This window comes from Excalfactoria chinensis, chromosome 4 (genome assembly GCF_039878825.1).
Source record: "Excalfactoria chinensis isolate bCotChi1 chromosome 4, bCotChi1.hap2, whole genome shotgun sequence".
NCBI classification, from domain to species: Eukaryota; Metazoa; Chordata; class Aves; order Galliformes; family Phasianidae; genus Excalfactoria; species Excalfactoria chinensis.
Window position 1 is genome coordinate 50,044,378 of NC_092828.1, and position 23,581 is coordinate 50,067,958.

Consider the following 23,581-nt stretch of genomic DNA (forward strand, 5'->3'; position numbering starts at 1 on the left):
GATGTAGAAAGCAGGGCTATGGAGAGGAGATGCCGCAGCGAGCAATTAGAGCAGTCCCGTTTCCCTTCCCCCTCTCCACCAGCCCTCAGCCCTGAAAGTTTGGTTGAGTTCAAGCAGGGAGCACTTCTTACCACCAAATGAACTCAAGCGTTGCCGCTGGTATTGCCATGCCTGCTGTGGAGAACATCTGTGGGGAGAACTGCAGTTATGTCAAGCCAAAGGCAGCACCTCCCCCTCTCTGTTCTTTTTTTTTTTCTCACCAACAGGAAAGAATCAACACAAGAAAACCCTTCGTCCAGTTCAAATCCAAGTTTATTAGCCCGTAAAAGTCTGTTTCCACACAGTAATCATAAGAAATGAATGAATGTTTATGGAGCACAGCATAAAAATATAGCGAGTCAGCTGTAGGTTGGAGGTTACGTTGCTCACAAAAATTAATCAGCAGGTCACATGGCATTGCATCAAAAAGGCAAATCAGGTCTGGGAATGCAAACAATCAGATCAAAAAGGCAAAACAAGTCAGAGGAGAGTATAAGAAAGCAATAATTAGGTTCACAGCTCCTAATCTGGGTGGCAGATCTCTTTAGACCAGGTTATTTACCCTACTAATAGTCCAAAGCCAGCTTGAATGCCAGTTGTTCAGTTTTGCATTAAACCACACATCCTCAGCCAACATATCAGCTGGCCAAATAAGCTACCCAGCCCTAGGCATGAGCATCAACACGCAGGCACACAAGAGACAAAATGCACTTCTCACAGAGGCTGGTGGTTCAGACACCCAGCCAAAAGCAGAATCTCTGCAAGACACGCGGGCTGAGTTGTTCTAGGCACCACCCTGATATTCAAGCCTTCTTTCTGCCTTCAAGGCCCCCAGCACCTTCACTGCAATCAGAAGGATCAGGAGGTTTGCCTATCTCCCAGACCCTGTTTACCCTAATGCCAGTTTCCTTCAGGGCTGCATCTGATTGCCAAAGGCAATCACAGGCTATATAGGAGAGCACCCACATTACGAGAGGTGGGCCAGCAACAGGAGCTTCTGACCCGGACTAGCGCTTTTCTCTCTCCTACCAAAGAAAAATGTCTAGCAAAGCAGCCCTTGATTTCTTCCAATTAATTTATTTTGCCTGAAGAAGTGCAGATGGCTAGTGCTATTAACTCTGTAACGAGGGCAGATGTGGAGGAGTAAGGAAAGAAAGGTGTTCTCAGCTGGAGGATGCTTAGACACATTATACACAGAGCTGGGGAAAACCACTCTGAATAATTAGTCTGGGCTCTGTTTGACATGACAACATCTGACGACCTACCCACAAGGATTCTGACTGCTTTATAGCAAAGATCCTGCACTTAGCAAGGCAAAGATGGCTTACACAGACTGATGAACCCCCAGTTACGGAATCTTCTCATGGGGCAGTCAGCTTAGACTAAGAACTATCTTCAAAGCCCAGTAACCCATTGGGGTTCATGTCCAAAAGCCCCTTTTCAGGGAATGGGCAGTAGAATTACAAACTATTCTGGCTTATTGAATAATGCCACAACCCTTTCACATAGTTTGGAAACTTAGAACAACAGAACCCTTTATTTCCTTAACACTGTAGCTTCTTTAAGCGGCACAGACTTTTTTTGTTACAAGATTACTACACACATTTCCTTTACTCTGTCTAAGGCAAAACTGCCATTCTGCAGGTCCCCGCTACTCAGCCAAACACACGTATCCTAAAAACCAAATGGTAAAGAGAATCAAGGCAATGGTGGGAAGAGATTCTGATAGCTAAGCTCACACTGAACTTCACCTTTCCTTCCTCAGATAGGTCCAGTGGCCTCAAACTTCATTGTATTTCCTACTGAGACGATGCGTTTCTTAGATGTTAGGGCTATCTACCCATGCCCACCACATGCTGGTGACCAAGTAAATCCTTACAGCAATTTCCTCCAATTTCACAAGTTATCTAGCAAAGCCCGTGGGAATCCAGGGAGGACTGGACCTCCCAGAAAGCATGTTGCCTCGTACCGCTAGGCCATTCATAATTTCAGACTTGTTCCTTGGAGAAATATCAGAGAGAGCTGAAATGGCTAGTGGCAAAAACAAACTGAGTCCAGCACAGCCTAGAAGAATTGAGCTTCTTGCAAAAAAATATTTTCCTTCCTCTTAATAGCTTCACTAATGAGTTTGTCAGTTTTGGCTTTGAAGAACTACCTATTCGTTGTTTGGGTTTGGTGGTTTGTTGTTTTTGGTTTATTTTTTTTTTTTTTAAGATTTTTATTTTTATTTTTATTTTTTAAATTAAAAAACAAAAGCTATAAAAAGCTAGAGGTAGTTTTAAACTGCAGGGTTCATATCTGGGGTGAGTTTTTCTCTGGAGCTGAGGGATATTTTTCATTCAGACTAGTATAAAACAATACTCCGGGGGGAAAGAAGTTGAAAGAGAAAGCATTAAAGGAATAGGAACTCAGAGACCTTTTCCTGCTTCCAAATCGACCATCTCATGAAATTAGCACATTTCCTCCCTGTGAATTCTGTATCTAACCCAGAGAGATCACTGATTGTGCCTGAGCAACTTGGCAGCCCCTTTCCTCCTCCTCTTCAAACAACTCAAGGCTCACTCCTGGTGCTGTCTAATGAGTGGTCTAGGTCTCACAAGAGCATATATCCTTATGGATTTTGATGAGAGAAGATGGGATCAAGGGAAAATACACCTCTGTTCTTTTTTGTTTTGTCGCTTTCTCTAAAAACCAAAAGGATACACCAAGACTTCCCAGAAAATCAGCTGGCATCGAAAGAACCTTGCAGCCCAAGGAACCTACCTCTTCTTTCCACCCTTTCCACAGTCCCACACTGGCACAGTGAGCTGATGTTATGTTCGTGTGAGGTGTAATGGCAAAGTAATGACATTCCAAGCTTCATGACAATCAAGGGACATGCTACCCACTCAGCCACACACTCTCCAGCCTACTGAGCTCCTGTCTGTAGCACAAACGAAGAAAATGGAAATGAGAAACTGTTTCCTAGGTATAGCAGGCAAAGAACAGAACTTCAAACTGAGAAGCAGAAAAACAAAGAGAAGGATACTGCTGTCATTCTCACACAAGCCATGCTCACAATCCCAAATGCTCCAGTACTGATGTGACAATCCACCATCGGGTCTATGGTCTGCTGCAAGAGTTGCAGATGAGATTTCATCATCATAACACTCTTCCCTATGAAACTGACTGCTAACTCGTCACATCACTCCCACCAGTTCACCTCAATTATACAACAGAGGTCTGCCCCAAAGGGCTGAAGGCTCCTCTGCAATCTGTTCCCTTCTAACTCCACTTTTCATAGCCTCCGCAACTCAACATCATACTCCTAGTCTTATAAAGGTGGTATTATTTTTCTGCTGTCTTAAACAATTCAGAGCACAACGTCACCTGCAGGTACACAACTTATGGGGTTTCCAACAACTGCCAATTGTGAAGGAATTAGTTGTACAGCTATTGTACCGTCACTTCATAAGCATTCATTCCCAAGCGCTCAACTGAGGTCAGCTTTTTGACCCTCTTCGTCATTTTGAGGATTCTTTTTTAAAAGAGGTTGTCATTGCTTAAGATCCCACAAACAAAACCTGTTTATGGAAAAAGAGAGATATTTTGAATACTAAAGTCCTTTATTCAACAACACAGAAATATCACAAAAACAGCTTTACTGGGCAAATTGAATGTTTTTATACAGTTTTGTACATGCCCCATAAGTGATTTTTTTTTTTCATAAATACACTGTTTTCCAAAACTGATTTTTTTTTTCCATAATTGCACAAGCATACATACACCTTACACAAATATCTATTAGAAAATTTAATAGATAACTGCACAGTTCAGAAATAGGAGAACACTGTGAAAGGAGTACATTTCTGTGGCTCGTGTTTCTGAAAAAAAAACCTCCTAGTTCCCTGCAATTGTGAAAATGGAGTACTTTCTAACATAGGAGCTGTCTTTTATTCACTAAGAATACAGTAGAGCTCAGCGTGAAACTGCCAAATTTAATAAAAACAAAATCTGAAACATTTAGCCGTTACATGAGAATCCACTGTTTGATATCACTATGCATCTAACCATGATCAAAGACCCACTACTGCTTTTTGCTGAGTGTATTCGACCCTGAATGGTATGTTCATTTAACTACTTTCTTTCTTCATTATTTGATTACAGATATAGCCCATTTAAAGACTTGATATGCTTTAACATTAATTGCATGACTTACATACCAGGGGTTCTGCACAAAAGAGAGCATTTCCCCTCTTAGGGGGGGTCTGTTATTAATTTACAGAATGGTTATGTGTGCCTCCCGTTCAGCCTTACCACTTTTCCTACATTTATCTGGGGTATGCCAACAATGCTTCCATTAGGCTTAGTGTTCATACCTAGAAGACTGTGAAATTGTGTTCTGCTTTTCTTTTACAACTTCTTGCTCTTTTTTTTTGCGCCGTGTGAATGAAAGACATAGAAGAATACAAATTTTCATACTGGAAAATATTTTTGGACTTTGAGAAAAGCACAGATTAGGTCTTGAGAACTTGAGAAAAAAAAAAAAGAAAAGAAATCATTTTACAAATACGTATACAACAGGGGAAAGGGGAAGGCCAGCAAAGGTATTTCCTTCTTCAAACATCCCAAACCAAAATGCTTTGTGAGTGCTACATCCCAGAAACACTGTTTTCTCCAAATCTAAAATCACGATGGTGTAAATAATATATATTATTATATTGTTATTATATATAACGATATCCAAAATGAAAGCCACATGGGGAAACCAAAGAAAAATCAACTCTTGATCTTTTTCAGTAATTAACAGGTTTGCTTGTTTGTTTGTTTTTTAACCATTTTGAATTGACATGTAAAACACCACAATTACAATATACAGATCCATCAGTTCTTTAAAACAAAACGACAAAACAAAAAAAAGAAAGCACATCAAGACATGCAACATTAGGGTATTAGACAGTAAGTACATCGCTATGAATATTCTTTGTACACCTAATGTAGCCTGAATTTAATCTTGTCTCTACTTCTTTAAGAACAATCACAATTTTCCAAAAAGCAAGGCAAGCTTACCAGCCAGATGTGCAAATAAGGCTTCGGTTGATAAATCAATCAGCGTTTTGGTAGAGAAGACCTTATAGAGCTTGTGTTGGTCAAGCGGTCAACAACAGAGGCCCTAACCAAAAAGTCTCAAACACAAAGAGAAATCTGTACACAGTTGATGTAAGAACAGACGTAAACCTCACTGTGTGGTTATCCAACTGATGACCCATTATAAACATAAGGGAGTGGCACTGAGACAGAAGCACTTTGAGAGTAACACTCCATTTCCAAAGTCATGCACACAAAAACATAGACCTGTGCGTCCACCCTCCGTTCAGCCATGCTCCTCCAGATACAATGACCCACTGCTGCCCAGCCCAGCCCTGATGACACAAGTGGGTGACCTCAGGAGGCTCCTCCTGGAGGACCTTGGCTCCCAAGACTCCCCTCCCTGCCAAAGCCAGCATCCCCTCACCCGCACAGGCCCTGCATTGGCATGCTCCCCACCAACCCACATGCTCCACCTCATGAGGGTGACTGGGGACCACAGGCTGGAGCACTGAGCACATTCACGAAGAAACGGCTGAAATAAGAGAAGATGTGGGTGGGCTGTGCACCTCTTCTCAGTTATTTCCATGCCCAGCACCTGTTCTGTGAAGCTACTGGTTGTCCTACTCTGTATAAAACGATAAATCTATCAACTGTGCAGCACAACAGCATTCAGTTACTTTGATGGGATGGCCTTTTCACTCACGAATGGTATGGCTTTGTCATACCGAGCAATAAGAAGTGACGGTCAACTAGTGTTAAGTATCGCTAAGTTTCAGTATCCTCCTTATTTTTCCCAGCCATTTCCTCCACGCAGACAGAGCAGGTAGGAGAGCAGCAGAGCACTCTGCTCAGGGCCTAAGGGAGCAGTAGTTTGCAAAGCTGATATCAGTGGACCAAGGACCATGTAGGGAGAACAGGTCTTTGTTATTGTAGTATTTTTAAATTCAGTTTTACACTGCAAAAATATGCAGGTTCTCAAATAAATACAACTGCAAGTGAGACCCAAACCAGTCCAATGGTCAAAACACAGCGGTGAAGAGCTCCTCTTGGACCAAAAATATTGCATTCAACTTTACAAAACGTTTACTCCACTGACCAAAAACTTTACTTAAGAACCCGTACACGGAGGGCAATAAAGCCGAGTCTTATACTAAGGGCTCGTGCTCACTTCATTTTGCATCCTAGAACAAACTCTACGCACATCCACATAGGCTGGGCACTTCGCCTTAGAACACAGTGAAAAGTGGGTCAAACACCATACAGCATTTTTGGATGGATATCCCTATGTAAAGCTCCTTTGGAAGCAATGCAAGTGCATTAACCACTACTCTAATATAGTGCGTGAAAGATTAATCTTACATTTTATGTCTTCCCCTCTTACAACACCACGACGGAAGGTAATTGCTAGATGCGTCACAATAGTTTTATCTTGCAAAACTTGATATCAAGTCTCTATGGAAGGATGCATGGTAAAACAGTGCTTGCTGTTGCTGCTGCTGCTAAACAACTAGCAAAATAATATTTAAAGCTAGGATTTATTGCTCCGGATTTAACTCGCAGAACCACACCGTTGTGTACAAACCATTAATCTCCATAGATGCTCAGACATGATTGTCTCCTTGTGTCTAAACACACAAAATACAAGCGGCTATCTGTACAGTTTACAGTACTGAAACACATATATTTGAAAATGAAGTATAGATATGTTACTTTTCAAAGATACATGACTTTATAGCAGGGGTTTACCCAAACTTTTTTTGTTTTTTTGTGGGTTTTTTTGTGTTTTTTTTTGTGTTTTTTTTTTTTTTTTTTTTTTTTACAGCCACTTTAAAAATAGACAACAACTTCACTAGTATAGCTAAGTTACATCAAAGAAAGAATCAGAGTACTGAATGTGAATAAGCCGGCCAATTCCCCAGGCTCCCAGATTTTTGTCTTTTGCTTTTGAGGAAACCCCTATACAGAAATGAAAATAGTATCTGAGTATATTCTTCAGTGGTAGACTAAGCAGTTTCTTAAAACAAGACTTTAGCTTGCCATTCACTTCGGACTGCCTTGAAAATAAGATACACTACTGCTTAAAAGAACCATCGGAATGCTTCAGCGCTGGGAACAGGTGTTCTCTAAAAAAAAAGCAAGAAAACAAGTTAAGCTTTCTTTTGTGGCATTACAACACTCGATTTCTTCTCTTTGTTCTTTCCCTGTACATTTCAGGCATACCCTCGGTTATCTAAAACAGCACAATGCCTCGCGAAGCTTGACAATTCATAGAAACATCCCTTCTCCAAGCACACGCCATTACAGGGTCACACGTGACACGTCTTAGGCAGTACGTAACACCCCTAGCATGCAGTCTCCTTAGTTAGCTGAGCAAGGTAGTCGTAGATGTGTGAACAACAATATCAAAAACATCTCCTGGGAATCTGACAGTGCTTTTGGAATAACCACACAACCCTGCCCAGCTGCAACTCAGCACAGGGGGATGGCCTGTTGGCTGCAGGCAGATGGACTGCTTGCCAGTTAGGCACATGTTTTGGCAGGAGCACTTCTCTGGACAAGGGCATAACAGAGGCATTGCTCTACCTCCCCTCATTCCACATTTCAGTTGGAGCACATCCTTGACTTGGTGTGAGGGAGGGAAACACCAACTGACACTGACCAGCAGGGCTGCCCAGGCTGTCCACCTGCTTGCTTCTGCACATGTGCTGGGCCCTGGCTTCACATCATACAGTTTGCCTTCAGGGCTGCTGACCCCCCCCACTTGCTGTCCCTCCAGAATGGTGTCCACCTGCATTTGGGTGTTCCACATGCATCTGAGCACAGGCCAATTCCTTTCACAGCTTAACACACAGTATAGTATACTTTACATACTGACATACAGAATCTCTAGTGGGAAACAGCATCGCAGCACATGAGATTACCCTAAAAGCAAAACCCTGGGACACAAGACTTGCTGGTATAGCTGGCCGTATATACAAATACCAGCTTGTCTGAGCAGGGTCTGTGCTACCACTACACCTATCCCATGTGTCCATGGAGCAGCAGCCCAACTCACACTACCCAGGACCCAGCCCCTCTCCACAAGGGCTGGCGTTCCACAGATCATCATCTGAACACCAGCTCCCACAGGCAGTGGGCTGGTTTGTAGATACACCTGCCCCCAATGGTAAGAACTTCCTTGGCCAGCTCCATCAGCCCCCACCACAACCTGCAGCATGAGCAGCTGTTCAGGAGCACCAAGGATAGCCCCAGGTCAGCACAGGCTGTAAGATGGCTGCTGAGCTCCAGCCAGGGATGTGGATTCATAATTCATAAGGAGGTCGGCTGCAGGAAAGGCTTGAGTTCAGAGTGGTAGGAAGCAATCATACGCCTAAATTGATCTCAAAAGAGCAGCCAGACATGCAAATGCATTGAACTCGATATATTGTCTTTGCCTGAAAACTAAACGTAATGCTCCTCCATGGGTCCATCTACCCAAACACAAAAAACCACAGCTAGCTAGACAGATTTAAAGGCATAGAGGCTGCAATGGCCTTTATTTATTTCCTCACAACATCAGGTTGAGTTACTGTCAGACGTTGTCATATCGGCTGGAAGGAGAGGTGCAATGTCTGATTAAAAGGTCATTCAGACCTTTAAGCACGTGGAATAGTATTTCTGAAGGGCAAGGCTGTAGTTTAAGATGTGTGCTTTCAAAAAAAACACGAGATACAGAATTTAGCATCCACAAGCTAAGTTCTAATTACAGATATACATTCACAGTTAAATATCCACTGTGCTAACCCCCCAATTTGGGAATAAATTTTTCATCCACGATAAACAAGAAAGCTTTTAAAAGGGGAGTAGGTGGCTCAAGTTAAAGCAAACCTGATTTATGAGACGATGCCCTTAGGGCTTAGCCCTGCTAAAGCCAATGTTATTTCAAGACAAAAAGACCCTGCAGCCCACTTGGTGTCTCAGCTCAATTGCAGCCTCCATCTACAGCCTGAACAACTAAAATCAGGAGTCCCAGCTGGGAAAGGCAGCTCTGGAGGAGATTAGGGCACGCTGTGGCCTCGTGCTCTGCCGGTGGGGTATCATTATCCTGAGTGACAGCAGGGACAGATTCCCCCGCGCATTGGGTGAGGAGCAGGCTGGGGGCTGATCAGCATTCCTGAAGGCAGCCGTCGTCGTTTGCACTGGTGTAAATGCTGACAAACGGCAGTCTGGCTCCCAGGAGAATGCTCAGAAACCCGTAATGCTGTAAAGCATGGCGGGATGGAGGATTTATCCCTGAGCAAGCCTGCTGCCAAACGACCTTCCTGCTTAACACTTGCTATTGCGTTTTCCTCTCGGCAGCTTTCACCAGGACATAAGTTTGCTGCAGAAGTAGAAGGTGCTTCTCAGGCATGGTGAAGATTCTGGGTTTCACAAGGTAAAAAGGCAACTAGGACTGAAAGAACTGGGGAAATCCCTGAAATTAGGCAGCAGTAGGAAAATCACACACGTATTCATCACCAGGGACTCTATTTTGACAGCTGACCTCCTCATTCTTACACCAAAGGTGTTCATTAAAAATCAACACCCTCCATATCCAGGGTGACCAATCATCCAATGGATCCCAAGGGGCTACCCACAGGTCTACATGCTTTCCCAAGCCAGCCCCAGACCCAGCTCTTGGCCACTTTATACCTATGAAACCTGATGGAAGTGCCCATGAGTCTCACAGCTGTTGGAAAGATTCTGCAGGCAGATTAGAATCAGGAGAGCCAGCCACTCCTGCTATGGATGCTGTTGTTTGGAGTGCACCCAAATCACTTTCAGTACTATTTTCTGTAGGGCTAGGGAATCCCTTGGGTAACGGTGAACCGCATTCAGAAATAGAACAGAACACTAAAATGTATGAGTGCTACATGATGATGCCCTAATACCTTACCAATGTTAAAAGATGTTGCATTATGTAAGAACCCTTTGATGTTTGATCCAAGAGCAAAAAACCTCTTCTTACAGAAGCAAACTCACACATTGGCTACAGCAAATTATTTGTCAGATGTGGCATTTCTCTCCAGGAGTCCTGGCTAAAACGATTTGGTTCTGCAGAGGCCCTTTGGGAGGTACATTGCTGCTGAGGTATGTTCAAGATACGGGCAACCCAACTGCTTTTAAAAACCTACACAAACACAGAAACTGGAAGCAGGGAAGGAACTCTGCCCTGACTGAATCCAAAATCCCAATGGCAATGCAATTGAAACTGGTTTACTTTCTCATATTTCTCAAAGCAGCAGGACTGGTGCTGACCACACAGAGGAGAAAGACCTTAGGAAAGTCAGCCTTACAAACCCTACATGAGCGCTTCAGCCTGGAGAACCATTTCTGCTTGAAATCTCTTCCACGGGAGTGGTAGGTTGGCAGTTAGGCTACTGGACGCGCAACATGAAATCTGGCCCAAATATGTCTTTTTTGTAGAGTTACACAGTTACGCATTTGTATGCATACATGTATATATAAATGGATAGATACATATATACTAAACTAGAGAGAGAATTCCAGTGCTACATGATAATCAACAAGTCCAATTGCGAAGTCGTGGTCCCTGCATGAAAACACCATTTGGATTGATCAGTAGCCCAAGAGCAAACGCTGACCACTGCTGCCAGTGACTGCACACACCACTTACACACTTGTGAGTTTGGACTACAGAACACAATGTCTACAGGACTGCCTGAGAAGAGCAGAGTGCCAGCAGTGAGCTCGGCCCCAAGGGGAAGCAGCCTTCCCCCAGACCAGCCGCCCAAAGGCAGAGCCACCAGGAAAGGAAAGCAGCCTTTGGAAGCAACTGCTGCCCGCTTTGTTCCTCTCATAAATATACATTACCTACAGCGATTACTTTGGGGAAAACCTCCCGGCACTCACATCCAGCCCGCACAAAGTCTCCTTGAATGTTTGCCTTGAGGCAAGGAGGCTCCGGGGCACAGAGCTGCTGTGTGGATCCCCCACCTTGTCCCCCTGCCGGAGTGGTAGGAGACATCCAGTCAGTGGCCCCAGCAGGCACAGGGACAGGCATGGGGTCACACCGTTGGCTGCAGCCCAAGCTAAAATCCCTCTTGCTGCGGCTGAGCCGTGGGCCTGGCTCTCTTCAAACTGAGGAGGAGATTTAACATTTATTTTAAAAGCCAGCTTTATTTGCTCTGGGAGGACATGAATCTGCTTGCCGGCAGCTATTTTTCCACTCGCATTTGCGTATCTCCCGCACCGTATTTGACACAAACCAGATTTAGCACACACCAGGTTAGGAAACTCATTTGGCTTTCCCCGCCGAGTGCACGAAGCAAAAAGCAAAGCTCTGCCATGAGACGCAGCAAGTGGCAATGTGAGACGAGCAGCTCATCTGGGGTGATTCCTCAGGAAGCCAGCTCCTCCCCAGCAGCTTCCTCAAGATAACCTCAGGAGCACCGGGTCCTGCTGCAGGGCTCAGCACGTGCAACAGCTCCTGGCCCAGTCAGTAGGGTGAGCATGGGGCAATGGGTTTCTCCACACAAGAAAGAATGAGCAAATGTGTCTCTCCTTTACATGCAGCACACACCAGAATTTATATATATATATATATATATATATATATTTGCTTTATATATGGGATTAAGTTTGGGGAATGAGTAAACAATCTCAATTTTTGATCTAAAAAGAAAAAAAAAGAAGCATAACATCGCTGGGGAAAACAGATGGCAAACACAGATCAGAAGCCATAAGGAACCCAGCCTAGCCCAGCTCCATCCCTGCGAGCACCAATGGCAGCACCAGCCATGCCAGCAATGCCACAGTGCTACACCTGAGCCAGGGCTGAGAGGGCCAGGGAAGCTGCCACACGAGGCCTCATCCTGGCAGTGGGAATGAACATCCACGAGCCCAACATACCGACAATAGAAAGCTGAGGAATGTTTTGTAAAGAAATTTGTGGATGCTGGTTCATTACTGTCCCACAACATAGAGCTTGAGGCACTACTATGCGAAAGACACTACAAGCGAAACATCCAGACTGCTGCTCAGCTCCTGTTTTCACCTAGGACCCAGCAGGCGCCTTCTGCTGATCGTCCTCTGTCAGACACAACCAGCAGGAAGCAGGCCTTCTGCCAGGGACTTGCCCTCTGCCAACCCCCCTCACACACCACCTCCTAATCAAATCCATCAGCCCCTCTCACTGATCCTCCCCCCATGCGGGCTCACAAACTGGAATTCTTGTTAACATTCATTTTGTTAATGAGAAATCCCCACCGGTTCATCACCCAGCGGTATCGGCCTCCGTGCTCACGCTCTGACATCTCTATCACTGGCAAAGCAGCTGCTGCAGGGCACGGTGAGCTCGCAAAGACTGGTCCACAAGCAGAAGGAGGCATGTTTCCCAGCGCCGAGCCTGCACTTCAATCTCCTTCCCCTAGAGCTGCTCTGCCTTCGGCATCTTTTCCTCCTGCACAGAGCCTCACGCCGGCTACGATGCCTCATTGGTTAGCTAACTGCTTCTGTCCTCTGGGATTTCACACATGCCATTGATAAAAGAGCCAGTGAAAAATACATCTATTAAATGCTTGGCCTCTGCTCGCTTGCTTCTTCCTCTGCAATTTTTATTATTATTTTTATTTTTAACAGAAGAAAAAATGTTTTGTTCAGGAATCTACCTGAGCTGAGGCATTTCCAGAGACCTACTGTGGGTGCTGGCTCAGCTTTCACAGCCACTGAGCTTTGCAGGCTGCCCAGCTGGAGGGAAAAGGCAAACCCCTGTACAGCAGGTTGCTGCCATGCCTGACCAGAGTGGACTACAGGACTGCATTTGGCTCTGAGCTCCATTTGTTTCCCTGATACACATCTTCTGAAATTTTCAAGCATGACAATTAAGATTCATCTCAGTGATTATTTTCACGACACCATCACCTCCGCTGGTCACTGACCTCCAATTTATTTTACATCAGCTTCCAAGCAAGCAGCCAGTGGCAATCCCTGCTTCTGAGGCTGAGATGTACTGGTGATTTAGAGGAAACAGCTTTTATGTCACTACTGAGCTCCTGCCATTGAGTCCTCTCCCACTCACTTCATGTCAGCTGCCTATCCAGACCCATGACCCTGCCAAGCACATTTTTTTCTCTTCTGCTCCATCTAAAACAAGTGGCCTTTGGTTAAGACAGGTACCACTCATTCTAGAGTTAGTGCATGTGACAACATCTGCTGACTGCCTCTCCTTTTCCATGCCTGACCTCTTTGACAGCACCCCGATGATCATGCTTTGCCCTCCTTGCACTTCCAGGCAGAGGAATGGACTCCCTGTCTCCCTGCTATGCCTGCACCTGCTGAGACCATTGCAAAGTGAAGGTGGCCCCACATGCAGAAAGATGAACAGCACCCAACAACAGCTGCCATCGGGTATTACTCCTATGATGATGAAGCAAAGTCTTTGAGTTCACATGCTCACATGCTTCTGGTGTACTCCAACTTCCCTAGGACACGTTATACATGCCACCCAAGAAGACTCTAAGCCCAAGTAGTACTTGTACAAGAAACCACCATTCTCAGCCCTTCATTTGCTAGCATCACCTCCTTCTTTCACATTTGTCAGTTCATTTGTACATACGCCTTCATCATGTCCTTGGCTCTGGAACAACTTGTTTGGATCATAAGAATCCTTCCACACCACATGCTCACCCCAGAACCCAGATCCTCTCCATAAATTATACTCAGTTTTGAAAAAGAATGAAAGAAATCAGAATTCCCTATCAGTGACAAGACATGGGAAGCCCTGCTCACCCACTTCAAGGTCCTCTTCTGATGTGTGAAGCCTTGGCCACCGCAGGCAGAAGCTGTGGGAAGAGAGCTATAGGTGAGCTGCTGTGCCTGCATCATTAACACAAGCTACCTGCTCCCAGCAGCAGCTGTGTGCTGCTTTCTCCCTATCCTGAGAGGTCTCAGCATCACTTTAAGCATGGCCATACTGCCCTTTCTGGCAGCAGTGCGCCTTCAGAACCCTATCCATCTACCTACAGTGTCTGACTCGCTCCAGCTGAGGAGCAGCATGCTTTCTTTGTGGCTTTGCTCATTAGCACCATGCCAGAGCCAGTTCTGGGTCCTTTCCTGCTTGAGCACCCTGCAGCTGCCCTCTCCTCCTCGCTTGAGTTCACTCATCTGCATCCTGAACTCCCTGGGACTTCCCATAATTTGCCAGTGTTTATTAGGTTCCTGCCTCCGCCTCAAATTCTAACACTGCTTCTCTACTTGCTAAGGTGCTGAATAATCCTTTATTAGCTCCTAGCCAAAGGAAGCCTGACACCAGCTAAAAACAATCCCATACAGAAACTCGGCAGAGATCGTGGTCAGAGCAGCCTGGAATGAAAGAGAACACTTTCCTGAGACAGGAGAGGGGCTGAGCTTGAAAATATTTCTTTTGAGACTGAGATGAGCACAAACTCTAGCAGAGAAGAGGAAAGACTCAAAATCCACAGTGGCAAGGGCAAAGATGTTTGATGAGCGCAGCCCACTAAGAATACAGCACCCATCACGACCTCCAGGCTGCCTTTATTTAAGTTCCTGTACTTCACTTGGCACTGCAGTGACTGGCTAAATATGGGGAAACTGGAAAGCTGCAAAAAAAATTCAAAAGGCTTAAACGCAAACCTGGCTATGGATTTTTATGATCTTAATTAAGAAGATGCCTAGGAGTTCCAGTGAAGAGAAAATATTTCCCATGATGTCTGAGAGTAGAAGTTAACAAGCATGCTGGGATCTTTTTAGCCCCTGCAGAGCTAAGGCTTCAACATTATTAAACGGCTGTCACATCCCAAGTATGGTACAACACAGCTCAACAAAGGATGGCAAGTGCAGGACGCTCAAACAGGAGATGGCTTGAGATGATGCCACAGAGTGATTCAGGACAGGTGCTTGTGTGTGACTGAACAAGGCTGTGGAACACAATTCAGGTATCCAAAAGAAAAGACAGACAGGGCAGACCAGGCTCCTAAACAGCAAAGATATGTCTAACAAACCAGCATGCTTCTAGACATCATGGTTTAGTACGATCTTTCAGAGCAGGTAAATTGTTACAAAAACGCAGATGCTACAGCAGCGGAGAAATTCTTCCTTGGTGTGGTGGTACTCCTCAGAAAGTGAGGTCTGCTGGCAGGTTTTAAACAAGTGGTAGGTGCCTTGGGAACTGTTAGCAACAGAGATCAAGTCCCACGGACTTCCTTACGGGGACACAAGTTACTTTTTCATTCCTCCTAATTCACTCGGGTACATTCGAAAAGCTTATCGTAAGCCTTTCCCTGCACAATCAGCAGCTGCTTCCCACCACAGCCAGTGATCAAAAGGATTATGCGGTATTTGGTGAGACTTTAGGGTGTACATTCGAGGTCTGCCTGCTTAGAAATGTCTTATTCATCAAGCCAAACCCTTAAATCACGAGCATGATCAGAGTTGGAAACCGACCATCTTCCCTTCCACTGACACACTTCTTTCTGGCTCTTTGGAAAGCACCTGTTCTCAGCCATTGCTGCACATCAAATGCATGACACGGAGTACAGAAATTAATGACTATCTTTTATTAAACTGCCTAGAGCACATTTCTTTTAATGCCAAAAACGCAGTACCAAGATGTTGCTATTCAGTAGGGACTGCTTTCTGACATCCTGATCCACCCCCCAGGCAAGCCAAGCCTTCCCCGCGCTTGGTGTCAACCCAGCAAACAGAACTGCATGGAAAGTGACCCCACAAAGCTATGTCAGCATACACATACAGGCAGACAGAAATTGACTCTTGCTCTGAATTGTTGCTTACCCATTCCCCACCCTGAATGAGCAGTATGTCACACAGTGCTCACCTATCTACTGGCTTAAACAAGTCTCCTCCTATGAGCAGGGTGTGGTGTGTACGGACCATAGCACTGTGTACAGTCACAACTGGAACAACATTTCCCCAAAGTGCTGTAGCTGACATGAGGTTCCAACCCATACTGGCTTCCGTGCACAAATTCCAAAGGGGTTCAGACCATTTGGAGGGAAAAGAATAAAACTAAAAAGCATTTAAAATAGTACTTGTTATTCTTATTGCAGCTCCAGAAAAAAACTCCTATCTTCATTTATCATATTTCTCATGACACATGCAACTTGTCCAGCCTAAACAATGCACATCCGTTTTCACATCCATTTCACGTCTATGTAGAGTTAAAAAGAAAGAAGAAAAAAAAAAAAGGAAAAAAAAAAAGAAAGAATTAGAAGAAGACAAATGAATCAGTTGCAGTACTGGGCAAAGCCCAAAGTCTGGCACAGCATCCTGAAACCCCACAGCACAGCTTGCCTTGGTATGAAGAAAAATGTGCAGAGAGCTGCTCAGTGCCATCAGGCACAGGACCGCCACAGCCAGTTAACCTCCCTCGCCACATGGACAATTTCCCTGGCATATAATCACAGTTCAAGAGTTTAAAGCAAGTGATTCCAACACACACAAAAAGCAGGGCTTGTAGGAAGGAGGCCGTTCAGCCTTAGATTGGCCTACCATTTTTGCTGAATTACTTCAGATTTCTGTTCAGTTCAGTTACCAAATTTCACCAAGAAAATTCCTTAGGTGTGAGATGCTCCATTTGGAACAAATGTGCTTTTTGTCCCCCTCTTACAAAGCCCAAGGGTTGCTGTGCTGCATCAAACAGCAGCTCCCACATCACATGGATTGAATGCTGCTGTCACGTGGCTGGGGCAGCTCCTTTGCCATGTGAGCATCACGTGAAGAAAGGAGAAGCAAGAAAATGCGAAGCAGTACAATGGGTTACATCCAGCTTCATCTCAAGATATCCCTTGTGCTAGGCTTTTTATGCTCGGTAGTCTGCCAAAGTGCAAGCTCAACTCTGTAGGCCTCTCAGTGGCTTCCTCAATGCCACATCTCCGCCGACAGCAATATGACTTGTCCTTGGTCATATGCCATGGTCCTAGAGCAAAAAGCCCACAGGTTTGGCAAGTGCTCTGAGCAGCAGAAAGCAGGCCTCAATAAGCCATGATGACACACAGGAGGCCTTGCATCACACCATCCCCAGGCTCCTCAACAGGCTGAGAGGAAAACCCAGCACCGGAGGCCTTGTGCCACACGGCATTCCCAGCAATCACAAGCAAAGAGGTTAAGGGGGCTGGGTTGGGTGCTGCTTCTGTCGAAACCAGTTGCTGCGACCCTAACCTAGGTGAGGGATCTCAAGCTGCCTTCGGATGTAGCTCAGGTTTGGAGGCTGTATTTTGCGCTGGTATACAGAGGCTGACATTCCTGGTTGGTAACTGGAGGTCGGTACTACAGGTTGATATGCAAACTTTAATGTGCATGCTAATTGGTGAGGCTGCTACAAATAAAGCAAGCAGTACCACCTGTTTGACAGAAGCCATCTCGCATCAGGGCTGAACAGTGCACACCAGCTGCAAGCCAGTCCTCCATCCGCTTCTGCTATCATTAACCAAATGGGCAGTGGGGTCAGGAGGGCTTCTTCCAAAAGGGGAGATGCACAGCCCTAGCTGTCTCCCCATCTCCTTAACCCGCAGCAGGAATGAGACACGTCCGCCCATCCTTGGCAAACAAGTAGTCTCAGTGGGTGAATAAAGATTATGCCTCTTTAAACCAACTGTAAATCTGCGTGAAGACAGAACGTACATACACAAGTAGGTAGTGTGCAACGTGACGTCAATCTGTGTTTTACAGATTTATTATTACCGTACATAAAATCTCCTAGTAATATTAACGTTCTATGTAAAATACGAGGGCGTTGGGACACTTTGCGGGTGAAAACCGTATGAGAAAAATAGGAAAAAATAGGTCAAGTGTTTAAAAAAAAGGCTGGGAGGGAAGCACGCCATTAAAAATGAAAGGGTTGGGGGCTGGAACACATTAGTGTGAATCTCTTCCACTCGGTGTACTGACCTTGAGAGTTGTGTCACACAGAAGAACGAATTTAAAGGAAAAACGAGAGAAATGCTTGCAGTGGGATCAATCAGTTTGCTGTTTATTGTTATTATTCTCGCTTTCCGTTTATTTTGTTTTTAAGCACAGTCCCACCCCTGCCTCAAGCCATCTCCACAACTCACAGCCACGCTGAGCACAACACTCACACCTTATTAAGGACGCACCGGGACACCCACCCACCCACCCCGGCCATACCGCCACGCTCCGTTATGTGGTTGAAGAGAAGAACAAAAGGGAAATGAGAAACAACCTCAAGGGAAGGCTGCTCCGTTTGGGACTTTCCTCGCCTACTGATTCTACCGCTGTTTGTGCAAGGAAAGAAGCCACGCTCTGTGACGTATTTGTGGCATGAGGCGATGCTCGGCTGACACCTCTACAGGTGGGACCAGAGATCTGCGTTTGTGTGGCTGACGGAACGCCAACGGGGAGAGGGAGTGAAGAGAAGGGAAGGGAGTTGGTTAGGAAAGCAGGCGTGTGGCTAGTAAATCCATGCTTTTTCAGTCACACTGATTAAGCAATTCTAACGGCTAGCGCTCGTTAGCAGCTTTTAAGGCTGCCAAACCCCTCCATCAGGAGCGAGGAAGCTCTGGAGATGCAGCCAGGGAAGCATGTGAGCCCACTGGAAGATCTGCGAGCAAGCAAGCACATTTCCCAAGACATCTCACTTTCCAGACAGGTCGATGAGTCCTCAGAAGCCGTAATTTATCATGTTCAGCCCAGCAGCACTCAGGCTGGCAAAGCCCAACCAGAGAGCCCTGTGTCTTCCTTGCAAACTTTCTACAAAATTAGCCAAGGCGTTACCAAGAAAGCCGTGAGCTGCTGAGCCTATCTCGTTTCTCGTGTGTGGAATCTGTGCTGGGCATGGGTTAGTAATGTTGGGCTACCACGCATGCGCAACAACAGCCGAGAGCATGCAGAGCTACAGAGCAAACTCCAGCAAGAGTAGGTCCCTCACACCAGTGATTCCCTCTAACCAGTGATTCCTTCTCATTGATGAGTGGCGAGGCTGCCTACAGAACAGTTAACACCATCAACCACATATCACTTCAAACCCAAGTGTCCCACGGCAGTGCCAACACCAACGCCGCTACCCATGTTGATGTAACGCAGGACAGACCAGTGGGCTCTTGCTACCTTCCCCCATTCCTTCTAGCTGACTCGCTCCTGCCTGCACGGAGCCACAGCACCAGGGGAAGGAGCACCGTCTCACTTAGCTGCTAATTTCTGTTACTACAGATCCTAATGTCACTCCACGTGCACTGTTCCTCTGCACTGAATCCATCATCCTCAACACCTCCAGACACATCCAATGTAAGCACCTTGCCAGCAACGCTATCATTTTAATAATGACAAGAGATTAAATGTGATTACTGGGCTTCCCTCTCCTCATTCCCCTGCCTACCGACAATGAGCCCCGGCCGCGCTCCATGCAGCAGGTGTTCTGTCTTCCATTGTCTGTCGGGCTTGGCACGTTCACCAAATCCTCTGCCAACGTGGGACCCTGTCTGCACAGCCAGGAGTGCTGGGCATATCCGTCAGATCCAGTGGCACAGCGTAAAGACAAGCGTGGATGCAGGTCAGATAGCTAACAGCCCAGTACACCCCTGCTATTTCCCCACCACGCTCCCCACGCCACGATAGGGAAACTCTGCCAAACGTACTACATGGGCACGTGTCACAGCACCAACTCTGCCACCGGCCGGCCCTAGATGGGTGAGCCAATGCTTCCCCAGACTTTTGCTGGGGCACTGCTCAGCTCCAGCTCTCCCTCTCCCCACCACCCCGGCCCTAAAACTGCCCCGAAGCAACCACGATCTCCAGGAAAAGGAAAAAAAAGAAAAACAAACAAACAAACAAAGTACAGCGAAACCAGCTGGCCGTCAGTCTGCCGGGTCACGCAGCGGGCGCACCGGGCGAGCAGAACCTCGGCTCGGCTCCGCACGACACGGGGCGGCGGGCAGGGCGCGGCCTCCGACCCCGCAACCCGCAGGGGAGCGGCCGCGGGGCGGCGGGGCCGGGGCCGGGCGCGGCGGGGTGGGGACCGGGGGCGGCGGGCGCGGGGCCGCGCCGGCGGCGGGGGCACCCTCAGAGCCTGAAGGAGGCCTCGGAGAACGGGTGCTGCATCTTGAAGCTAGACAAGAAGCACTGCAGGGGCGGGGGCAGGGGGTTGAGGAGGGACGGCGGGAGGCTGGGGAAAAAGAAATCATCTCCTCTGACCTCTAGCGAAGTGCCAGGTTTTTTCTTAAGCTCTTCACATTTCCTAAATTTGCAGATCTGGTGTCCCGTTTTGCGGTTCCTGCAACTGCTGCAGACTCCACAGTTGATGAGCCGCTTGCAGGGCACGCACACCCCGCAGCGTTTCCGCTTCTTCTTGGCGGGGTTGCCCGCCCCGGCCCCGGCCCCGCCGCCTCCTCCTCCTCCGCCGCCGCCGCCTCCGCCACCGCCGCCGGCCCCCCCGCCACCGCCGCCGCCTCCTCCTCCTCCGCCGCCCCCCGCGCCGGCGGCGGCGCCCAGGGCGGAGGCGGGGGCGGCCGAGGCGTGGCTCTGCGGGCAGTCCGCCAGGTTGGCGATCTGGAAGGCGCTGTCTGTGACGGCGGCCGAGGCCGCGGCGGGGGAGTGCAGGGCCGTCATGACGATGACCCCGGGCGGCAGCGAGAGGCCGCCCAGCGCCGGGATAGCCGAGAAGGTGCCGACGCGCTCGGGGAGGTTCATGATGTCGGCTTCGGCGGCGCCGCACTTGAGCTTGTTCATGCACTCGCCCGCCAGCGGCCGGCAGTGCTCGGGGGCCAGGCCGGAAAGGAAGTTGCCGTTGGCCATGGGCAGCGAGGGCTGCTCGGCCGGCGCGCAGCCGGGCTTGCCCAGGCGCTGCGAGTCGCTCCGGTGGTGCATGCCGCCCCTGCCGGCGTGCAGCGAGGAGGCGGCGGCGGCCGCGGAGGCGGCGGCGACGGCGGCGGAGGAGGAGGAGGAGGAGGAGGGCTTCCTCGCGCCGCCCGCCGCGCCGCCGCCGCCGCCGCCGCTGCCCCAGAGCATGGCGGTGGCGGCGGCGGCGGTGGCGGTGTCGCAGTTCCAGGGGGACATGCCGATGCGGGCGGCGGCGGCGGCGGCGGCGCTGGGGAAGATGGGGGTGGTGATGCGCGCGATCTTGGCCGCCTGCGGGAAGGCGCCGCCGTTGGTCTTGTAGAAGGTGGCGAAGGAGCGGTACCTCTCCATCTCCGAGTTGTAATCCACAAGGCTGTTGAGGGCCCCCTCGGGCAGGTGGCTGTCCTTGGGCAGCCCCGGCGCCTCGGGGTTGGGGCCGCTCTCCACGCACACGTTGGTGTTCATGGTGGCGGCGAGCGGGCGGGGGTCGGGGGGGGGGCTCAGTCCCACGCGGGGCGCGTCCTCGGCGACGCCGAGCGGCCGGCCGGCCTGGCCTGCCGCATCCTCACGGGAGCTGAAAGACACAAAGTGGATTCCCAGGGGGGGGACGGGAGCGAGGGGAGGGCTAGGGGAAGTCCCGGCTAAGTCCGCGGGTGGGCGCGGGGCCGGGGCTGCCCACCTGCCCACCCGGCGGAGAAAGCGTAAAGGAAAAGAAAGAAAAAAAAAAAGGAAAAAAAAAAAAGGGGGGGGGAGGAAGGGGGGATAAAAAAAGAGCTCCGAAGAGAAGGAGGCGGGGAGCCGCCAGCTGCCGCCGTGTCCTTCTGCGCCCGGCGGTCATTAGCGCCGCGGCACAGCTGGCAGCGGGGAGACAGCCGACAGCAGCGCAGTGGCGCTGGGGCACGCGGGCCGTAGCCGCGCCGAGGCCCCGGGCGCTGCGGGAGCCGGGGCTCACCCTGCGGGGAGAGAGGGATTCCCGTGGCCGTCTGCGGGGAGCCGCGGGGTCAGGGCGGCCGCCCGCAGGCCGCTGCCGGGGGGCTCCGTTTGGAGGCGGGAGAAAGGCACGTTACGGCAGCCTTCGACAACTGAGGCGAAACAGCAGCAGAACTTCAAAAGCCCTCAGTTTCCGAACAGTGGCTCTTTGTTTTCCAGCTGCCGTACCTGAGCGGCTCAGATATTTCCAGCACCTTTTCCGACGGGCGGCCATCGGGCAGGGGCTCGCTCCGGGCACGCCGCGGGGCCGCGTCTAGCTGCCAGACGCCGCCGCGTTCAGTTCCAAATGGTTATCAATTACGGTAATTACGATCGTAATTAGATTAATGAACCGTTCGGAGCCCAACCTACCGAGCGCACCAACTTCATCTTCTCCCGAGGCTCCGAAAAGCGGCTTTTATGTCAACAGATCCGAGCGAAGGGAGCGCGAACCTGAGCGAAAAGCCTCGCCCCGGGCTGGGGGCACGGCGGGAGGAGACCGGGAGCCGCTCTGCCTCCTCCCTTCGGCGGGGAAGGGACGATCCCAGGGTGCAGCCGGCAATACAAAGGCTGCCCCGATAGGAAGGCAAGCGGAGCCGCACGGCCTCGGGGCCCCCGGCGGCGGCGGGCACGCATCGATCACGCACCGAGAGGCCGCGTGCCCGGGGCTGAGCCTGCAGCCCGCACCGGGGACCGCCGGCGGGAGGCGGCCGTGGCCGTGCATGTTCGCTCCCGCACGTCTGGCGTACAGAAGCCGGGGAGCAGAGGTCATATTTGACATTCGGGAGGAGGGGCGGGGGCAGATTAATTAATAAATTAATGCCGCGGCGCCTTTTCTCGCCCGGCTCTGGCGTTCGGGTACTTTGGCGAGCTCGGAGGACAAGAACGACGGCAAAAAATAAAAAAAAATAAAAGATACAAAAAGCCGCTGGCAAAGCACAAAATGAGAAAGATAAAGAAAGAAAAGCCACCCCCCAAAAAAAGAAAACAAAACAAAACACGGAGAAGGAGGGAGGAGAAGGGAAAAAGCAAAGCAGTCACTTACCGGGCTCTTTATTGGGGGGGCTCGGATGCGCAGCCTGCCCGCCGCTAATTAGTTGCACATCAGTCCGTAACACAAAGAAGGAGAGGGAGCAGCGGCGGCAGCGAGCATCCAGCTGTGTCCTGGCGGCTCCTCAATTACAACTTTGCGACTTGTAAACAAACTGCGAGGGGCGGCGGGAAGGGGCGCGGGGGGCGGGGGTGCCCATCCGGCAGCGCCGAGCCGCTAAACAAATACCTGCGAGCGCCGTTCCCCTCGCTCCCTCTCTCCGTCTCGTTGCAGAGAAAGAAGGAGGAGGAGGCGGGGGAGGCGGCGGGGGGCGAGGAAGGAGCAGGCACCGAGGGAGCGCGCGTGTGAGCGTGTGTGTGTGTGCGTGTGTGTGTGTGTGCGTGCGAGGGCGGGCGGGAGCCCGGGGCCGCGTCCCCGCGCCGCGGCCGTGCGCGCCGGGCGGGCGGGCGGGGCGGGAGGGAGGAAGGGTGGGAGGGAGGGAAGGAGGGAGGCGGCGGGGCCGGGGGGAGCGGGCGGGGATGCGGGAGGCGGGCGGCCGCTGCCCAGCCGCCGCGAGAGGCGCGCACGGGCCGCCACCCTGCCCGCGGCACGGCACGGCGCACAGCGGGGGGCTGCGAGAAGCCGCGCTGACGAAAGGCGCAGCCT

General features: G+C 49.5%; 1 protein-coding gene across 4 annotated transcripts; it reads right to left on the reverse strand.

The window, feature by feature from the left end:
- Nucleotides 1–294: 294 nt before the first annotated feature.
- Nucleotides 295–23,374, reverse strand: CXXC4 (CXXC finger protein 4). Of its 4 annotated transcripts, none has more exons than XM_072334411.1 (3): nt 22,931–23,374; nt 20,275–21,490; nt 295–7,232 (listed from the first exon to the last, which is right to left on the reverse strand). In XM_072334411.1, exons 2-3 carry the CDS (start codon nt 21,379–21,381, stop codon nt 7,188–7,190), a joined length of 1,152 nt encoding a protein of 383 aa, XP_072190512.1. In that variant the 5' UTR covers nt 21,382–21,490; nt 22,931–23,374; the 3' UTR covers nt 295–7,187. The 4 variants fall into 4 exon arrangements, with proteins under 4 accessions (XP_072190512.1, XP_072190513.1, XP_072190510.1 ...); XM_072334412.1 differs by lacking the exons at nt 295–7,232; nt 22,931–23,374 and adding exons at nt 22,075–22,163; nt 22,258–22,886 and having other exon boundaries at nt 20,087–21,490; XM_072334409.1 differs by lacking the exon at nt 295–7,232 and having other exon boundaries at nt 20,087–21,490.
- Nucleotides 23,375–23,581: the final 207 nt, after the last annotated feature.

Coding starts and splice junctions, on each gene's coding strand:
- CXXC4 (XM_072334412.1), bottom strand. Junction 21,491..22,074: donor GAAATATCTGAGCCGCTCAG/GTACGGCAGCTG, acceptor TGTGTCTTTCAG/CTCCCGTGAGGATGCGGCAG.